Source organism: Lithobates pipiens, unplaced genomic scaffold (assembly GCF_037356315.1).
Source record: "Lithobates pipiens isolate NorthernLeopardFrog02 unplaced genomic scaffold, aLitPip1_a1.2 Scaffold_3, whole genome shotgun sequence".
NCBI classification, from domain to species: domain Eukaryota; kingdom Metazoa; phylum Chordata; class Amphibia; order Anura; family Ranidae; genus Lithobates; species Lithobates pipiens.
Window position 1 is genome coordinate 231,346,600 of NW_027507790.1, and position 19,822 is coordinate 231,366,421.

A 19,822-nucleotide genomic window follows, 5' to 3' on the forward strand; every position below is an offset into this window, starting at 1 on the left:
GTTAGGGCAGTTAGGGTTAGCCCCCTTTAGTTCTAAGGTACCCCCCTAACCCCCCCAATAAAGGTTTAACCCCGTGATCACCCCCCGTCGCCAGTGTCACTAAGGCTGGGTTCACATTGCAGCGGTTTGAGAACGGATGTGATTCGCACCGCACCACAGTGCAAATCACATCCGATCTCTGTGCGATTCGAGTTCAGCCATTCGCCGCACCCGCCACACCCGCCGCACCCGCCGCAAATTCGCACGGGACCCTTTTTTTGGCCCGCAGCAGAATCGGATCGCATGGGTGTTCACACCATGCGATCCGAGTTTGCAGATCGCACTGCGATATGCGAACTGATCTGGGGGTGTCAGTAACATTTCACTGACACTCCCAGCAGTTCGCATAGGGCAGTGTGAACTGCCGCCGGGAGGCATGCGATGCGGGAACCCGCCGCGCATTCGTGGCGTTCCCGCATCGCTCCAGTGTGAACCCAGCCTAATAAGCGATCGTTTTTCTGATCACTGTATTAGTGTCACAGGTGACGCTAGTTAGGCAGGTAGGTATTTAGGTTCGCCGCAGCTTTTTATAGCGCCAGGGACCCCCATATACTACCGCATAAAGCCCCCTGATTGCCCCCTAGTTAACCCTTTCACCAGTGATCACCATATAACTGTTACAGGTGACGCTGGTTGGTTAGTTATTTTTTTATAGTTTCAGGGCACCCGCCATTTATTACCTAGTCTCACTAGTGTACCCCTAAATTTAGGGGTGTCTACTTTCCAAAATGGGGTCATTTGGGGGGGGTTTGTGCCATCTTGGCATTTTATGGCCTTCAAAACTGTAACGCCCTTAGAAAGCCTGAAGGCGGTGCTTGGTTTTCGGGGCCCCGTACGTGGCTAGGCTCCCAAAAAGTCCCACATATGTGGTATCCCCGTACTCAGGAGAAGCAGCAGAATTTATTTTGGGGTGTCATTTCACATATGCCCATGGCATGCGTGAGCAATATATCATTTAGTGACAACTTTGTGAAAAAAAAAAAAAAAAAAAAAAGTTTGTAATTTTCCCGCAACTTGTGGCAAAATATAAAATATTCCATGGACTCAACATGCCTCTCAGCAAATAGCTTGGGGTGTCTACTTTCTAAAATGGGGTCATTTGTGGGGGTTTTGTGCCATCTTGGCATTTTATGGCCTTCAAAACTGTAATAGGTAGTGAGGAGTGAACTCAAAAATGTACGCCCTTAGAAAGCCTGAAGGCGGTGCTTGGTTTTCGGGGCCCCGTACGAGGCTAGGCGCCCAAAAAGTCCCACATATGTGGTATCCCCGTACTCAGGAGAAGCAGCAGAATTTATTTTGGGGTGTCATTTCACATATGCCCATGGCATGTGTGAGCAATATATCATTTAGTGACAACTTTGTGAAAAAAAAAAAAAAAAAAAAAAGTTTGTAATTTTCCCGCAACTTGTGGCAAAATATAAAATATTCCATGGACTCAACATGCCTCTCAGCAAATAGCTTGGGGTGTCTACTTTCTAAAATGGGGTCATTTGTGGGGGTTTTGTGCCATCTTGGCATTTTATGGCCTTCAAAACTGTAATAGGTAGTGAGGAGTGAACTCAAAAATTTACGCCCTTAGAAAGCCTGAAGGCGGTGCTTGGTTTTCGGGGCCCCGTACGCGGCTAGGCTCCCAAAAAGTCCCACATATGTGGTATCCCCGTACTCAGGAGAAGCAGCAGAATTTATTTTGGGGTGTCATTTCACATATGCCCATGGCATGTGTGAGCAATATATCATTTAGTGACAACTTTGTGAAAAAAAAAAAAAAAAAAAAAAAGTTTGTAATTTTCCCGCAACTTGTGGCAAAATATAAAATATTCCATGAACTCAACATGCCTCTCAGCAAATAGCTTGGGGTGTCTACTTTCTAAAATGGGGTCATTTGTGGGGGTTTTGTGCCATCTTGGCATTTTATGGCCTTCAAAACTGTAATAGGTAGTGAGAAGTGAACTCAAAAATTTACGCCCTTAGAAAGCCTGAAGGCGGTGCTTGGTTTTCGGGGCCCCGTACGCGGCTAGGCTCCCAAAAAGTCCCACATATGTGGTATCCCCGTACTCAGGAGAAGCAGCAGAATTTATTTGGGGTGTCATTTCACATACGCCCATAGCATGTGTGAGCAATATATCATTTAGTGACAACTTTGTGTAAAAAAAAAAAAAAAAAATTTTTTTTGTCATTATTCAATCGCTTGAGGCAAAAAAATAAAATATTCAATGGGCTCAACATGCCTCTTATCAATTTCCTTAGGGGGTCTACTTTCCAAAATGGGGTCATTTGGGGGGGTTTTGTACTGCCCTGCCATTTTAGCACCTCAAGAAATGAGATAGGCAGTCGTAAACTAAAAGCTGCGTAAATTCCAGAAAACGTACCTTAGTTTGTAGATGTGACAACTTTTGCGCAAACCAATAAATATACAATTATTGACTTTTTTTTTACCAAAGACATGTGGCTGAATACATTTTGGCCTAAATGTATGACTAAAATTGAGTTTATTGGATTTTTCTAATAACAAAAAGTAGAAAATATCTTTTTTTTTCAAAATTTGCGGTCTTTTTACGTTTATATCGCAAAAAATAAAAATCGCAGAGGCAATCAAATACCATCAAAAGAAAGCTCTATTTGTGGGAAGAAAAGGACGCAAATTTTGTTTGGGGACAACATTGCATGACCGCGCAATTACCAGTTAAAGCAGCGCAGTGCCAAAGTGTAAAAAGACCTCTGGTCATTTACCAGCAAAATGGTCCGGTCTGAAAGTGGTTAAAGAACTCGGCTTGGAAGTAATGTATATAATACGGCCATATAAAAAAAAATAATGCTGTACACCTTGTTACACCTACATTGCACATGATGACTTCATACCAGAGGGGTCTTCAGGGGATCGGTCACATGGAAAGTAATAAGTATTCTTATTCTATGAGTATTGCGTAACTCCCTCCTCTAGTTTGACTGCTAGGTTAAATTGAGTTTTTGACTCCACTGTAGTAAGTGGGGCAGTAATTGATTGCTTTGGTCTGTTCAGGGTTTCCTGAGCTGAGAGTTTGATTCCTCCACTGGAGTATAGGGCAGGGAGATTCAAATGATCAGTTGAATATTTATTATACCCCAGCCAGTCCCTGAAAGGAGGTGCCCAGAAGGTGTCTGGGGAGGTAATAAATGTTCAGGAGGCTTGAGTAGAGTGTTCTTTCATCGTCAGGGAGGGTTCCAGTTCCCCTGGAGCTGTTGCTGATAGGAGAAGAAACACTGCACAAGACAAGACAAGAAACTGCAGTGCCATCTGTGCCTCAGCAGCAGATAGACTGAGGGCCTGAAGAAGATTGCCAAAAGATTATACTTGCTGGATGGCAGACTGCTCCTGGGAAACTGAGTAAAGCCTTGCTGGGGACTATTGTGAAAATGGCAGATGTTGCTATATAGACTGCTGCTGTAGGGTCTTAGATATACTGGCCATTCCCTGGTACTTCCAGAAAAGCTGCCATTGGAAGAATAGAGAAAGGTTTATCCTCCTATTGTTGGTAAAGATCGGTTTGATGTATCCTATGACCCTAAATCCCCCCTTCTTGTTGAAGCAATCAATTCTAAAAAGGTAAACCCTAGACTGATCCTGAATTGTCGGTGTGTATGGTACTGAGCTTGTGTAACTGCCACCCTGTGTACTATTGAGGGAGACCTGGGTGCATTCTCAGAAGCCCCTTCGGGGTTGAGCGCTACAATTAGTTACTAAATTTTAAGTTGATCCATACTCAAGTACTCAATTTTGCTCTCATCCCTCTCATCCTTTTTTCAAAAAGTGCACTAGTCCACTCTCCTCTTAAACTCTTAACTAACCTATAAAACCCACCCAATTGCTCACTTTTTATAGTATGACAGCCACAGTGTCCTATGGTGTCCATTTCCAGGCACAAATCTTATGGACAACAGGCACAGTGAGCACCCATAGGCTTGAATGGAGATGTACTATAAATTTGTTAACTCTTGTAGTATGGTCCTATTCAAATCTATGGAGTCATCACAGGGGCAGTGTATTCTGTAAATGATTTTAGCCTAGAGACTCCTGGTTTCCTGGCTCAGCCGAATCTGATTGTCCAGAGACCTTGGGCACTTGTCTTACTGGGCCAGCATCTCCCTGAAGGGAGCTTGTATGGAACTGTGCAAATGGAATCGCCTCAAAAGGTAGATATCATCAGACCCAACAATGCAGATCCGCAGGGAGGCCCACCTGTCGGACAGCAGTAAATGAAAAATGTAGCATGCAACTTCTGGAGTTTGTCCAGAGGAAGAAACACTCTGGCCAGAGCTGAAACACGGGTCAGGCTCAGATAATCCAATGTTCTGGAAGGGGCCAAAACAGACTTCAGATAATATAGAAGCCAACTGAAATCTGTCAAGGTCTGCATAGGAGCTATGTTGCCCCTCAGGGTAGTTGAGGACTCGCAGAAGAGGATCCTCCAGGCTGCCCAGGACTGCAAACCCCCTCTGATGTAACCACGTCAGTTCCAGGGCCAACAACTCGGGAACACCTGAGGAGTGGTGGCAAGAAAAAAGGGCACCACCACGCGCTAATAATGCTCAGCACCGACAGCAAAACGGGGGAAGTGGAATGTGTAAGTAAGCATTCGTTATGTCGATAGAAGCCAGAAAGTCCCCATGATGAAGGGGTGCCACCACCATGCAGATGGTCTCCGTCCTGAACTTCTCTACCCACACAAGGTAGGTCAGGGCCTTGAGGTCCAGAATTGAATGTACTATACCCTCCATCTTTTGGACTGTGAACAGGTTTGAATAAAACCCCTGAAACTGTTCCCGACATGGGAACAGGGACAATCACAATCTGAAGCAACAGGGCTTGCACAGCCACACGAGGAGAACAGCAAATGGACAGATGCACATTAGAAGCAAAAAACAATATTTTATAGGGAACAAGGCTGTAAAACTATCTTGTACCCGGACAAAATCAAGACGCGTAATGATGTCATCCAGAGTAGCATCCCACAATACATGTCTAAGCACCACTGCAGAAACAGAGAGCTCAGCAACCAGGGGAACTGCGGTCAAGAGGCATAGCAGACAACCTGCAGAGCTTAGACCAACAGGCCCGACAATGCAGCAAAAGCAGGGGAACAATTTACTGGGCTATATGCCTAAGCGCCACCACAAAAAACTCAGGAGGGGGCCACCAACTGAGACCCCCTCTCATCCCCGCACAGGGGATGTCAACCGAGGCCCCGCACAGAGGGCGCTGGATTCCTCACACAGGAGGCACCACAAGGCTGCTCACAGGGGGCCCGACCGAGGCCCCTTACAGGGGCACTGACAGATGCTGCCCACGCCGGACTCACCTAAAGGACCCCCAAAAGGAGCTCGCCCTCAGAGCCCCCACAGCGCCACCCCTCTGGTAGGAGACGGCCACGAGGCTTAGCAGGCCACAAAAGCTGCAGCCTAAATTTTTGGATGGCCTGTGGGGGGGATTGGACTGATCCAAGCGAGGAGGGCAGACACTCAAAAACGGAAAGCCGCAGGCTCCAGCGCCTGCCCAGCACCCAGTTTCTAGGCCGCAAAGTCGCAGCCTAAATTTCCAGCCGCCTGCCCTGAGTGTGTGGCCCTCAGGTGGGACCAGACTGATTTGAGCCGCTGAACAGAGGACGAGCACCCAAAGAATGGAAATTTGTGCCCTCTGCTGCCCGGCCTGGGGCTGCCCACCTAGCACCTGGTCGGTAGGCTGCAAGATTAGATCGCAGATGTCTAGTCACCCGCCTCCTAGGCCCAACCACTGCAGCAGGTGGGCCCAAGGGATACCCCCCCAGTAGCAACCCCAATAGTGGAAGGGGGGGACAGTGTGTCAAAGAAACAGAAGCCTGGGCTTTACCCCGGAAGGGAGGGAGGGGGGTGGAGGAGAACCCCGGAGGGACCGACCATCCCAGAGAGTACCCGCTCCCCACACCATGTCCAGGGAAGGAGAGGAGGGTGTCCCATACTTACCAATCCAAAGAAGCATGCTGATAACACTCCCACACAGATCCCCTCACCACTGAAGTGGTGGGGCTGTCGGCCATGAGGAACGCTGTGACTCAGGACGAGACCCGGTCATATGCAACCTCGCGAGATGTTCCGTGGGGCTATGTCGCGGTCGACCTAGCATGGAGCTGCAGTTTGCATGCGCTCGCTGGCCAGACTGGGGAGACCACTGGATCTTAGTGTCCAGCCCATCACCCAGCAGTTGTTTGTAGATCTCAAAAGAAATTCCCAGGACTAGAGATCCCAGCAGGGAACTAGGTCCTTATTTCTGACTATGCAGAAAAAAACTGAAGGCATATAGCAGAGAGGGGGTGTATCACATCATGAATCCATAACATTACAAAGTTACAGTTATCCATTGTGTACCATAGGATATGTATACAGTGTTTACCACCCCATTTGGAATTTTTTCAGCAAAAAATTAGGTTCCTTTACTTTCTCAAAATCCTCTGTATCTGTACTCATAATACGTTCTTCAATCACCCATTCAGTTATAATGAGCATTGTCTTTTGATCCTTTCCAGAGCATTGAATCCTTCTGTACCACTGCTGATTATCTAAAAAAAATATTTAATTCTAGACAAAAAATCGACATTCTAAAGAAGTGGAGAAAAAAAGCTGCAGCAGGGTAGGCCTCTCTGATCCAGTGTCCATCACAAACACACATTCTCTGGATACCTTAAGGGTTGTACAGATTACATTATGGTATGAATCAACTGCTAACCTTTAAGGATGAGAGGAACTAGAATAAATTGATAGATGTACAGATCATCCCTAAACTGGATAGACGATATAAGCATATTAAGGGCATTGTGGATAAGAATGCAATCTATTTTGCCGTAGGATCAGGCTTTTCTTTAAATCTTATTTTATCAAACTGTTTCAGTTATATAAGGCAAAATTCACATTTATAATAAGCATAAAAGAGCAAGTATAAAAGAAAAAGGAAAACAAACATTTACCAATGTTTTAGGTACAATTTATATCCATTGTATATCAAGGGTATACATTCCCCAACTAATGTACGATGAGTACTTACTTAGGTATTCGGTTAAATCAAAAATTATAGTTAGGGTTTATATATAGGGTATATATATATATATTCAGATATTTAGATTCATGTATTCTACATTTGTTTTGGGAATCACATCTAAAAAGGGAAAAGAAAGAGCAAAAGAAAAGAAAAGAAAAAGGAGAAAGGGGGAAAAAAAGGTTCAGGTTTTTAATTCCATTATAACCAAAATAGTTTTTAGCAATATTACATCCCTTGACAATTGTCTGGTATGAAGTCATCAAATTATGAATAGCAAGGGAGGTTTTTCTGATCTGGTGGCCTAATCACTAACATATACCAAACTGGATACCCACAGTATTGTACTGAGAACATTATGGCATCCATGAATCACACTAACCTTGGGCACATGCTGATAATCAGCTAGTTCAAACATCTTTTATGCAAATGTTTATTAGCCATATTTACTGCCTAAGTAGCAAACATTAATTGCCTTGCTGTGGTATATGGAGTAGCTGATTACACTATGCAGTAATCTTCATATGTTTGAAATCTATATGGGAATCTATATGGAATTTCTAAGTGGATGGCTGCCATGGTACTTGTTAGATACAGAGTACTATGAGTGTAATAACATTTTCATACAAAAATGGAGAAACCCCCTAGAAGTGGGACTTTATAGGTACTACCATATTCACATACATAGGAAAATATATATATATATATATGTTTTATTACAAAAAAATATATAATTACAATATCACATCATCTGTGATATTGTAATTATGTATTTTTTTGTAATATAAAATTTTTTATATATATTTTCCTACTTATGTGAATATGGTAGTACCTATAAAGTCCCACTTCTAGGGCGTTTCTCCATGTTTCTATCCTTCTGGGGATGTGTGGTATACCTTTTATAGCAGATTTATTTCAGATAGCTCTGTTTCATTAACATTTTCATACAATCAATACTATATGTGAATTGTGTGAGTTTTTTTTTTGTTGGTGGCTATCACCTAGTGAGTTGTCAAGTGGAAGACTGCCATGCATGCGCACTATATATTTAATCAGCGCATACAGTATATGGTTCAGCCCAGAAATTTGACAAAAATGTATCTGAAGTCATTACTTCTGCGTATTATCTCATTCATTATAACAATCATAATTTGCATATGCATTGACCCTTGTATGGAACTGTTAGTGGATCTCACAAACCCTCCTTGAACCCAGTTCTGGATTTATAAAGGAGCAACTGCCCCATACCCCCTGCCAGAGGGGGCCCCAGACTTCCTTTAAAGCGGGAGTCCACCGGGACTCCGCGTTTTTTTTTTTTTTAAAAGCCAGCAGCTACAAATACTGCAGCTGCTGACTTTTAAATAGTGACACTTACCTGTCCAGCACGCCCGCGATGTCGGCACCCGAAGCCGATCGCTCGCTCGGCTGCCGGGTCCCGCCGCCATCTTGGGTATGGGAATCAGGAAATGGAGCCTTTCGGCTTCATTTCCCGGTTCCCTACTGCGCATGCGCGAGCCGCGCGGCGCAATCCGGACGGTCCCCGCTGCCTCTGGGAGCTGTGTGTTTCCCAGCAGGCAGCGGGGCACTTGCTGAAGGGGGCGGGCGCTTGCGGAACGGGGGCGTAACGTACGCCCCGTTCCGCAGAGAGCTAGCCCGGAAGTGGGTGCAGTTACCTGGATTATCCAGGTAACTGCACCCCCCTCCCCCCTGAAAGGTGCCGATTGTGGCGCCGGAGGGGGGGGGGGGATTCCGATGAGCGGAGGTCCATTTTAGGGTGGACCTCCGCTTTAAAAACGAATTATACATTTTCGCTCAGAACCTCAGTAGTGTGTTCATTGAGGAAATTGTCTGGTCATGTCTCACACCATCTCAACAGACAGTTTTATTACATGATGAAGAGCTTGCTGATATCTTTCCAGGTGTTACTGTAGCTCTTAGAATATATTTGAGCAGGATGGTCACTAGTTGTTCAGGAGAAAGGTTGTTCAGCAAATTGGCACTGATAAAGAATTATCTGAGAACTACAATGACCCATGAAAGACTTAGGCCTTATGTACACTGCTTATCAGTATCTTATCAGTACATGTACACAGGGTCCTTTATAGTCGTTTCTAGGCAGTTCAGTTTAAAGGCCTTTTTTGGAAAGCAAAAAAATTTGTTCAGACACTGAGGCATTTCAAGCGCCAAACGCTTCTAAACGTGGCTAAACGCAGTAACTCACATTTAGCGGCATTTCGTTTACAGGCGTTTTTCATTTTTGGCTATTTTGAAAAAAAAAAACTCTTCTAAACGCAGCTAAATGCGGCATGTAAACGTGGCAAAACTGACATTTTGAACGTGGGTTACTGTCTGCCAAGCTGAATCATTTAGGAGGGTTTTGAAAAAAATGTCTCGTGTACATTAAGCCTAAGTGCTCTGTGCTTACTGCGCGTTAAGAGCGCTGTCTTTAAGGTGATATAGTTTGATGAGTTAAAGATTTTACAAATTCTAAGTGCAGGAATAAAGACTTGTAAATATTGTACTGTGATGACTTTTTTGGAACTCAACATATAAAACCCTGAACATCCGCCCCACGTGTTTGTGACTAACCTAGATGATAAGTTTTTATGCAGAGGTTTTGTTATTTATTTTTGCTTATGGTATGCAAATGTTTTATTTAAGTTATGCCAATAAAATGCTCCTGTGGCCAATTTAAAATCCATATTTTAAATTGGTGCATGGTGTATTTTGTTGGGTTCAAGCAGTGCCAGATTTAGACCTTGGGAGGCCAGGGACCCTCAACATAGCAATCAAATTATATGACAAATAATAAAGTGAACTGAAATTAATTATAAATGACATTTGTTCTAAAAAAAAAAAAAATATGTTGAGTTCCACAAAATCACAGTACAATATTTACAAGTCTTTATTCCTGCACTTAGAATTTGCAAAATCTTTAACTAACTCATCAAACTATATCACCTTAAAGACACCACTCTTAAGGGCCAGTAAGCACAGAGCACTATTCAACTTGGCAGACAGTAACCACATTCAAAATGTCAGTTTTGCCACGTTTACATGCCGCATTTAGGTGCGTGTGCGTTTAGAAGATTTTTTTTCCAAAGTAGGCAAAAATGAAAAATGAAAAACGTACGATCAGATTTTCCGACAACTCTGTCCGACCGTGTGTATGCAACACAAGTTTCGGACAAAATCCGCCGGACAAATCCCGACGGATTTTGTTGTCGGAATGTCCAACCGTGTGTACAAGGGCTAACAACTGTATACACATTTTAAATATATATTTATATATTTATATGAACGGTCCTTTCATTATTATTATTATTGTAATGATCAGACACCTAACTGCTTTGCTCACCCGTCATACATGCAGGATTATTTCCATTCAAGTAAAAAAAAAAAATGGATACTCTCTCGATCTTTAGCAATGCCGGCTCATGCAATGCTAAAACTCATAATAACATAATTTGCTCTGTTGTGACCGTGTTAAGAAAATGTGTTAATATTGCTGCACAGTAAGGCAGTGAGGTCAGGAGCAATAATACCCTGTATGAAAATATGTACTGTGACAAGCGTCCTTATCTGTTTATTTCAATTATCTGTAGGAAATGGGATCTGGACTAGCTTCGGCACCTTTTACACGAAAATTCTTATTCATAGCCTATGTCCAGAACTGCAGGACTAGGTCTTACAATTATATAACTGTACATTCTTTGACAAATGAAAAGCTGCTGGTTTTGCACTAGATAGACACCTAAATGTTGGTATTTTGCTTTGTTTATCCAAAATTGTCTGTTGGTATATATAGCTAATGGATGTAAAAAGATAACGTCAGCCTTAGAAATGTGAGAGAATATTGGGCAGGTGTTATCTGTTATAACCACCTAAAAAAAAAAAAATGTTTCCCCGATCGGAGCTTGTCATTGTGTTTCAGATGTCATAAGCTTTTTTTGTCTATTTGTGTTTGTGTATGCAATTGTTCCCATTATAGCCCATCTGTACCATTTTTGTTTCTTTTGCCATCTACCCACTAATTAAAAATGTGACAATATGCTTTTCTTTACACCAGACACCACAACAGCCGGACTGCAATAACTGCTGCAGAGGGGATTTTGGATATAGATATCATCAACCAATTGCTGGCCCACCCGGCTTAGCTGGACCGCCTGGAATACCAGGTAATGACAACATGGTGAATAAAATGATAATAAAGAGAAAATGTATTTATAGCAATCTGTGAGCTGCCATTTCTGACCTGCTTTTCAAAATGTTAGAGACTTGTCAGTCTCCAAACCAAGTACCTTCTGATCCAATGACCAGAAAGGCATTATATAGTTAGTCTGGTAGAAAAATAAAAAAAGACGCAAGGCCATCCCATGCCTTGTTCAACCCACAGAGGAAAAAAAATAAAGAACACACACACACACGCATAAAGCGAACATCTCCATATGCACAATCGTATACCCACAGTTGATTAAAAAAATTCTAATAAAGCATGATCCAATTTGCTCCAGTGTGGGGAGAAATGCGTCTCCTCCCTCCTCTGCCTTGGGCAATAAAATCACTTCTCCTTTCTGCCAATCGGGAAATGGGTCTCACGACCTGCTTCCTGATTAGCTGGGAGGAGAATCAGTGTGAGAATGCGGATATTCATTCGCTGTTCTTACACAACTGGGTGGGCTCAGAGTGCAGTGCTCTGTGCCCTGAGCCCAACCTTTTTTGAAGCCTATTAGAGCCTCTGGCTCTAATCATTTGCTTAACCGGTTCCCGACCAGTGCACGACAGAATAGCACGGGCAGGCATATTGGCGTACATGTACGTCCAATCTTCAATGCCGCCCGCCATCGGGAGTGTGCCGCCGGCGGTGTGCTCCCGCGCTGGTCGGGACCCCTGTGAGTCCGGTCGCGGGACCCGCGGACTCGATCGCCGCGGGCATCCCCGCGATCGTCTCTCGGGACAGCTGAATGGAGGAAATGCCATGTAAACAGCATTTCTCCATTCTGTCTAGCAACTAGTGACGCTGATCTCTGCTCCATGTGATTGGAGCAGAGATCAGTGTTCACTAATTGAAAGCCCAACCCCCCCACAGTTAGTAACACACCCCTAGGAACACTTAACCCCTACACTGCCACCCACCGGTTAACCCTTTCACTGCCAGTGTCATTTACACAGGAATCACTGCATTTATATAGCAGTGATTACTGTATAAATGACAATGGTCCCAAAAATGTGTCAAAAATGTCCGATGGGTCCCCCACAATGTCGCAGTCACAATAAAAATCGCTGATCGCCGCCATTACTAGTAAAAAAATAAATAATAAAAAATTATTAATAAAAATGCTATAAAACTATCCCTATTCATATTACCAAAAATATGTAGAAGAATACGTATCGGCCTAAACTGAGGGAAAAAAAAGTTTTTTTTATATATTTTTGGGGGATATTTATTATAACAAAAAGTAAAAAATAATGTGTTTTTTTCAAAATTGTCGCTCTATTTTTGTTTATAGCGCAAAAAATAAAAACCGCAGGGGTGATCAAATACCACCAAAAGAAAGCTCTACGTGTGGGAAAAAAAGGACGTCAATTTTGTTTGGGAGCCACGTTGCACGACCGCGCAATTGTCAGTTAAAGCGACGCAGTGCCGAATCGCAAAAAGTGGTCTGGTCTTTGACCAGCAAAATCCATTGGAATCCATGCATACGGCGCCTTGTATGTAGATTAGGGGCTGCACGCATGGATGGGGGGGCAGCGCCTGTGTGCCCCTAATGGATGAGCCGCCACTGATGTGAAAGCTGTGCCAAAGTGGCAAGCAGAGGACAAAGATCTAAAATCAATTTGAATCTTGAATCAAGTTGAGAGGTCAAATCGATTCAAATTTTCAGCAAATCGATTTTTTTTTTTTTTCTTCACCAGGACTGGCGCTGACACCTCGCCTGTCCTAAGGAGCTGCGGGCAGGAGTTTTTAGGCGAGGCCACGGCTTCAGCCTAGTCCACGAGGCCGGACGCCGCAGACTAGGCTGAATCCGCAGCCTCGCCTAAAAACACCTGCCCTCAGCTCCTCAGGACCCACGCGGTGCCCATAAAAAAAAAAACTTGATTCGAATTGTGAATCGAGTTTATTTGGAGAAAATCGCCCAGCTCTAGTCACCGGTATTGCCTCTAGACTTGCTTCAACTGATCTTATCCCCAGTACTGATAACCATGTCCTGTTCCTCATCGTGTCTTTTGGTGGAAGTGGTTTTAATGAATCTCAGTCCAAATCTGGTGAGACTAGCAGTCAGAGTTACCAGTTCTTTAGTTGATATAACACTGCCATCTCAGAATGAGACTACAGAACACGAGTGTCTAAGCGCAGTCACATGTCAGGAAGTGCAATGCTATATTTAGGAAAATTTCAAGGCAAGGGTTATATTTTTTTAAGCAAAAATTTAACATTTTGTCCCTTTTTGAGTATAAGACCAGTCTACTTCTACATAACAGTAATTGAACTGATAATTATTATAATTTTATCATTATACAGGATTTATATAATGCCAGCAGTTTGCGCAGCGCTTTACAACACAAGGGCAAACAGTACTGTTACAATACAATGCAATACAGGAGGAATCAGAGAGCCCTGCTCATTAGAGCTTACAATCTAAGAGGGAGGGTCAAGTGGTACAAAAGGTAATAACTGCAGAGAATGAGCTGATGAAGAAAATAAAAGTAGAGTTGTTAGGTGGGGGCAGGATAGGCTTCTCTGAAGAGAAAAGTTTTGAGGGATTGCCTACAAGTGGATAGAGTTGGAGAAAGTCGGACCGATTGGGATAGGGAATTCCAAAGGATAGGAGAGGCTCGGGAGAAGTCCTGGAGGTGAGTACGGGAGGAGCTGATGAGGGAGATAGAGAGCAGGATGTCTTGGGAGGAACGAAGTACACTAATATTGTTCAGCAAATATAATAATTATGCTAATGTAAGAAATCCCACTCAGCATGCTATAATAAAAGCCCTATCAAAATATTAAAAGTGTAACTAAAGGCAAAAGATTTTTTTTTGATAGAGTGGAGAAGGATTTTAAATACCAGGTTTTTATTTCTGCTTGTGTCCCAGATTTGCCTTCCCCACTTGTCCTGTTTACCATTACCATAGAATTTAAAAGAAAATCCCAAATTTTGAGTTTTTGGATTGTCCCTGGGAATAGAGGAGAAATCTTCCAATAAGGACATGAGGTCTGGTGACAACTCGGGATTCCCTTACTTAGGGGGGATGTCCTTTCACTTTTTTGTTTTGGCTACAGGACAGGAAGTGAAGGAAAATCTCCCCAAATGGACTCCAATGGCAAAAAATTAAAAAAAAATTGACAGGGGTTATATTCATAAATTTTCCTTAAAATGTATTGCTCTATTGTAAGAGGGTAAGGCTGTATGCCACTTGATCATTGCAGATTGTGTTGAAGGTCCTTGTGGTGTCAATGGGCCCTGGAGAGGTTGTGGCATGAATGAGCCCCTTGGGGTGAATGGACCTACTCAAAATTAATTGGCTGAAAAGCACATAGATGAACCTGAGATTAAAGCAGGATGTGTTTTTCATGGAAATCTGCGCCTGCATGCAAGGGGGGCCTACAGGGGGTAGCTGTGGTGTGAGGGTCCTCCACATTCTCCTCCTCATTGGGCACCAAAAGAGAGTCACGTGAGAGGCCTACTCTGAGGTGGGTTCTTCTGGGCTATGCTATACACCTTGTACAGACTCACTGTCTTACATATGGGGTACCTTTACTTTGAACAGATGATTAAACACTACCACGTTACTTGTACATTTAGAAGGGAAACACAGAGCCCTTTCCCTCTCTACCTGTCCAGCGTATCACCATTACCTCACCCCCAGTAACGGTAAGGACCTCCGCCATGTACACAGCCCAAAATCTATGTGAGCACTTCACTTAACCCTTCCTCTTCTGTACCTGTGTACAGGCTGAGGACCCCAGCGGTGCAAATCTGTTCCCATTACTATGGAGAATGGGTGGCTGCAGAAGGAGTGCCTACAACATTTCCCTCGCTGCAAGCCACTGTACATGCTTATGATAGGTCACTTGAGGAACCTTCGCTAACCTTGGTAACCACTGTATCTTCACACTGTATTTACTTTGGTACCATTATTTTTATACCACAAGGTGTGCAGTGACCTGAGCCATAGACTATAGGTACTGGTTACTTGCATTTCACCCCTTTTAGTAACTTCAGACCAGGCAAGAACAATGTTTATCATAATGACAATAACAGGTTCAACATAAAGTGCAGTCCTTTCCCTAAAGTAAAGCCCCATACACACGGGCAGAATGTCGGGAGACATTTGCCGGTACAAATAATACAGGGCGTCATTCTGCCTCTGTATAGGTCTGTCTGCCAATGTCGGAGTGTTCTGGCGGGGGGGCTGTCCCACTGTCAGAACACAACGGCTCAGTGGGGGAGATCGCTGGACTAACCTTGTATGGTTAGTACAGCGGCTCCCAACCGGAGCTGTCAGTTTTTTCTGTAAAACCCATGGGGTTGCACAAAAAAAAAACTGTAGTGTGTACCAGGCTTAACTTCCCTAGTCCCTAACTTTAGGCTTGTGGCTGCCCCAGCATACCTGCACAGGATGAAAGTCCCCTAGTAGTGAGAATTCCCATCTCAGCAAGATCCCTCTAATACACACTCTAAGCCCTTGTACACACGGTCAGAGATTCCGACGGAATATGTCCTATCGGACCGTTTTGTCGGATAATTCGACTGTGTGTGGTCTCCATCGGACTGTTTCCGTCGGAGTATCCGACGGACCAAGTTTTCCAACTTGTCCGTAAAATTTTCCAACACAATGCTCCGATCGGACATACTCCAATCATGTGTAGCCTACTCCGATGGACAAAGTGCCACACATGCTCAGATCAAATTCCTAGACCAAAGCTATTGGCTACAAGCCTGAACGTAGTCCCGTCGTAATGAAATAATGTCATCACGTTATGTACAATCGGATTTTCCGACAACTTAGTCCGACCGTGTGTATGCAACAGTTTCGGACAAAATCCGTTGGATAAAATCCGTCGGACAAAATCCAACATGTTTCATCTAGTAATATACTAAAGTGGTAGTAAACCCAAAAGAAAACATTTAATATATTGTAGCTTACCAATTCTTAGATGTGTTGAGTGTATTTGTTTTCTTATTATAGTCTGTTTAAGGCTTTCTTTCTTTTATTTTCACCTTTTGGTCTGGCCAGTAAATCTTTTATTTTTAACAGAGCAAGCTGTTCTGCAGGTGTAGTAGCGAAAGGGTTAAGACAAATTATTTACTACTGACAGGAGTGCTTACAATGATCAGCTTTTATTTATTTATCCAGAGTGGGGGCACTCCGATACAGTTGGTATGATAGTGGTGAGATCACCAGGTGAAAACAGAGGGGGGGAAAAGAAAACTAATGCAGCCACCACATCTAATGATTGGTAAACTGCAATATATTACATCTTTGGTTTTGGGTTTAATACGTCTTTAAATATTTGATAACATATAAACAATATGCAAGCAGTATGTAACTATATAGGCTTGATTGATATTATTTTTCTTTTCCTCTATGAATTGCATGAAGAAATGTCCTCCCATTGTTTGGAAGATTTTGTTTTAATCTTCTGGTTAGGCCTACTGATGTGTTTTGTAGCAATGATTTGTGCTTCATCTCCACTGTAGATTTGGAAATGGAAATAATGTGTCTGCATGTACATAAGAGTTTTATTTTCAAGGTAAAAATAGTTATTACAGTAATAAAAGGTAATAACGCAATGCCCAACACTGCTGCCAAGCTTCAATAAAACTCTATTTTATGTTGAATAAACCACTAGACTGTAACTGGGAGAAATATGTGGTCTATAATTTGCTGGTGTGTATCGCAGATTATGCAGTGTCTCACAGAAGCTATGCTTTATTATATCTGATATACAGGAAATCATGGGAACAATGGAAACAACGGAGCAACGGGGCAGGATGGGCCAAAAGGTGAAAAGGGAGATAAGGGGGACATGGGCCCAAGAGGAGAGCGTGGTCATATTGGGATAAAGGGAGAAAAAGGTTTTCCCGGTGTTCCTTCTGAACTGCAGGTAAGTCATTTTCATAACTGCCATTATTTAAGGAACTGAGGTCCAAAGAATTGTTATAGTTTGTACTGACACATTTGTTTAGATCTGTATATGTATGATATGTTGGTCGTTTTGTGCTTTTACCAACAAGATCAAGAAAAAATTGCAAATTTTTTTAAAAATGTGAATAAGGTCATTGTAAAAATTAGGGGTGTCACAGCCCTATCAATAGAATTAACACAGCAATAAAATGTATAATTGGGATTTGTCCTACCTGCCAAAGGATAAGGATTTCTGTTCATACAGTCCTGAGATATACACAGCCCTGCACACCTGATTGGCTCCAAGTGTTAATCCCTCTTTTTTAAAATGATCACTCACATTTGTAGACTAAAAAATACATTTAATGTTTTATTAATAAAGTGGAGTAGAATCAATTTGTGTCTTATAAGTTTTTCAGCCCAGCCAACACTACACCTAATCCTTAACACTACACCTAAGTGTCACTAACCTAGAAAAAAATCTGTAAGGCATGCCATAGATGACGTCAGAGCGTGCTGACGAAACGCATAGGGTGGCTTGAACGTGGTGCATCACTTCTGCCGTTTGGAACGCAGCCTGGAACGCTAAGACCCCTTTCACACTGGGTCATTTTACAGGCGGTATTGCGCTAAAAATAGCACCTGCTAACCGACCTGAAACAGCCGCTGCTGTGTCTCCACTGGGAAAATCCTGAGGTCTTTCACAATGGAGCGGTGCGTTAGCAGGAGGTTAAAAAAAGTCCAGCTAGCAGCATCTTTGGAGCAGTGAAGGAGAGGTGTGTATACCGCTCCTCCACTGCTTCTTCCCATTGGAATCAATGAGGCACCGCGGCTATATCGCCGGAAAAGTGCCTCTGCAGAGGGTTAAAGAAAGGGTTTTATTTTAACCCTTTCTTGGCCGCAAACGGGGGTAAATCGCCACTAAAAATAGTGGTGCTTTACCGCTGACGCACCTCTCGCCCCAGTGTGAAAGGGGCCTAATGGCGTCTCCAACATGTAGCTGCTATGGACACTTGATTTTAAACCTATTTTTAACTCAAATTTTTGGACTAAATTGTGATATACTTCACCATGGAAGCCCTTTTTATTTTTATTTTCCACTAACCCGTGGATACCTGCTGTAGTTATCAATAATCTCTCATCTTGAGATTTCCCACAAGTGTTTGTGATCACCTGCTGATCGATTCTTAATTGATGTTCCACTTGGACCATAGCTGTGGCCGTGAGGAATCTCCATTGGTATTACCCACAGGAGCATATGACTACCTACAGTGGCGGGACAAGGTCATCCAGAGCCCAGGGCAAACATGCCAAACTGCACCCCCTGCCCCCAAAGTGTATGGGCATTATGCGTCATCAAACCCCCCCCCCCCCCAAAAAAAACTGAGCACTAATGTTTTTCACCCCCTAAGCATAAATTCCCCCTCCTCCCAGCACAAATCTTCCCCCCACCCCCCAAATCCCCCCCAATTCAAGTGCCCCCCCCAAAAAAATTACTCCTCCTAGCACAAATTATCTACCCCTAAGATTACTCCTCCCAATAACCCCACTGCAAATCCCCCTTCCAGCACAAAGTGCCCCAATCATCCTTCCTAGCACAAATCTTATTCCCCCATTCCTTCTCCCCCTAAATTTTAGCATACCCCCCAAATTTCCCCTCCTAGAACAATACTTCCTGCTGCCTCCCAAATCCCCCTTTCCAACACAAATCCCCTCCCCCCTATTTCCTTGTGGTGCCCCCCCCCCCCACCGCCCATGATACCACAGTGCCCAGGGCAGCCGCCCCTCCTGCCCACCCCTTGTCCCGGCCCTGACTACCTGTAATGGGTGTCATGGGATTCTGGTGAGTAGGATGTGTGGCAGGTGATGGTGGTGGCAAGATCTATTTCTTGTTTTACACCAAGATTTGGAACACTCACATGATTTGAATGACATTTTTGAATAATTATATTTTTAATCACATAATTTGACTACTTATTTTGTCCATCATTTTTGTAGATGTCACACACAATCCACATAATGTTTTCACATTATAAGCTTGATCATGTTTGCTGATGTTGGTCTATGAAATTGGAGCATTTGCACTTTAAAACACTTTGAAATATGATATCTTGGAGAGCGTGGGTTTAATTAATTAATTTTAATTAATTTAATTTCATAGATGAATTGATTTTATTTTCTTCCACCGTGGAATCACTCACTCAATTCCCTCGCAGAGCTATTGTATTCTGCTATCGGGGGAGGGGGGTATGGGGTTGCGGGAAGCCTACTACCTGCATCGCTGAATGCAATGATTACTTCTAGCAGCTGTATCTGCTGGCAGTAGTCACATGTAGAATAATCTGACAGGCTGGTTGTACCCAAGTCAATCGATGGATCGATTGTGGTATAATAAGCCTGCTCATGCAGTACATCATCAGTGGATCATAATTCAGCCAGACCCTGCTGAACCGGCTTAATTTTGATCCATGTATGGTCAGCTTAATACTAACAAACCCAAACTGAAAGGTAAATATAAATAAAGCGGCAAGGACTGTAAAAAACAAACAAAAAAAAAACAAAGGATAGTGTCGCCACCAAACTCATACCAGTGCCTCAGGTCTGGTATGAATT

The 19,822-nt window shown here is 43.2% G+C and overlaps 1 protein-coding gene across 3 annotated transcripts in view; it reads left to right on the forward strand.

The window, feature by feature from the left end:
• Positions 1–19,822, forward strand: part of C1QTNF3 (C1q and TNF related 3) — a 134,890-nt gene that overhangs the window by 5,612 nt on the left and 109,456 nt on the right. For all 3 annotated transcript variants that reach the window (XM_077462886.1, XM_077462883.1, XM_077462884.1), the window contains exons 2-3: positions 11,151–11,259; positions 17,035–17,189. In XM_077462886.1, the coding sequence (XP_077319012.1) occupies positions 11,151–11,259; positions 17,035–17,189 (264 nt within the window). The remainder of the gene's footprint in view (positions 1–11,150; positions 11,260–17,034; positions 17,190–19,822) is intronic.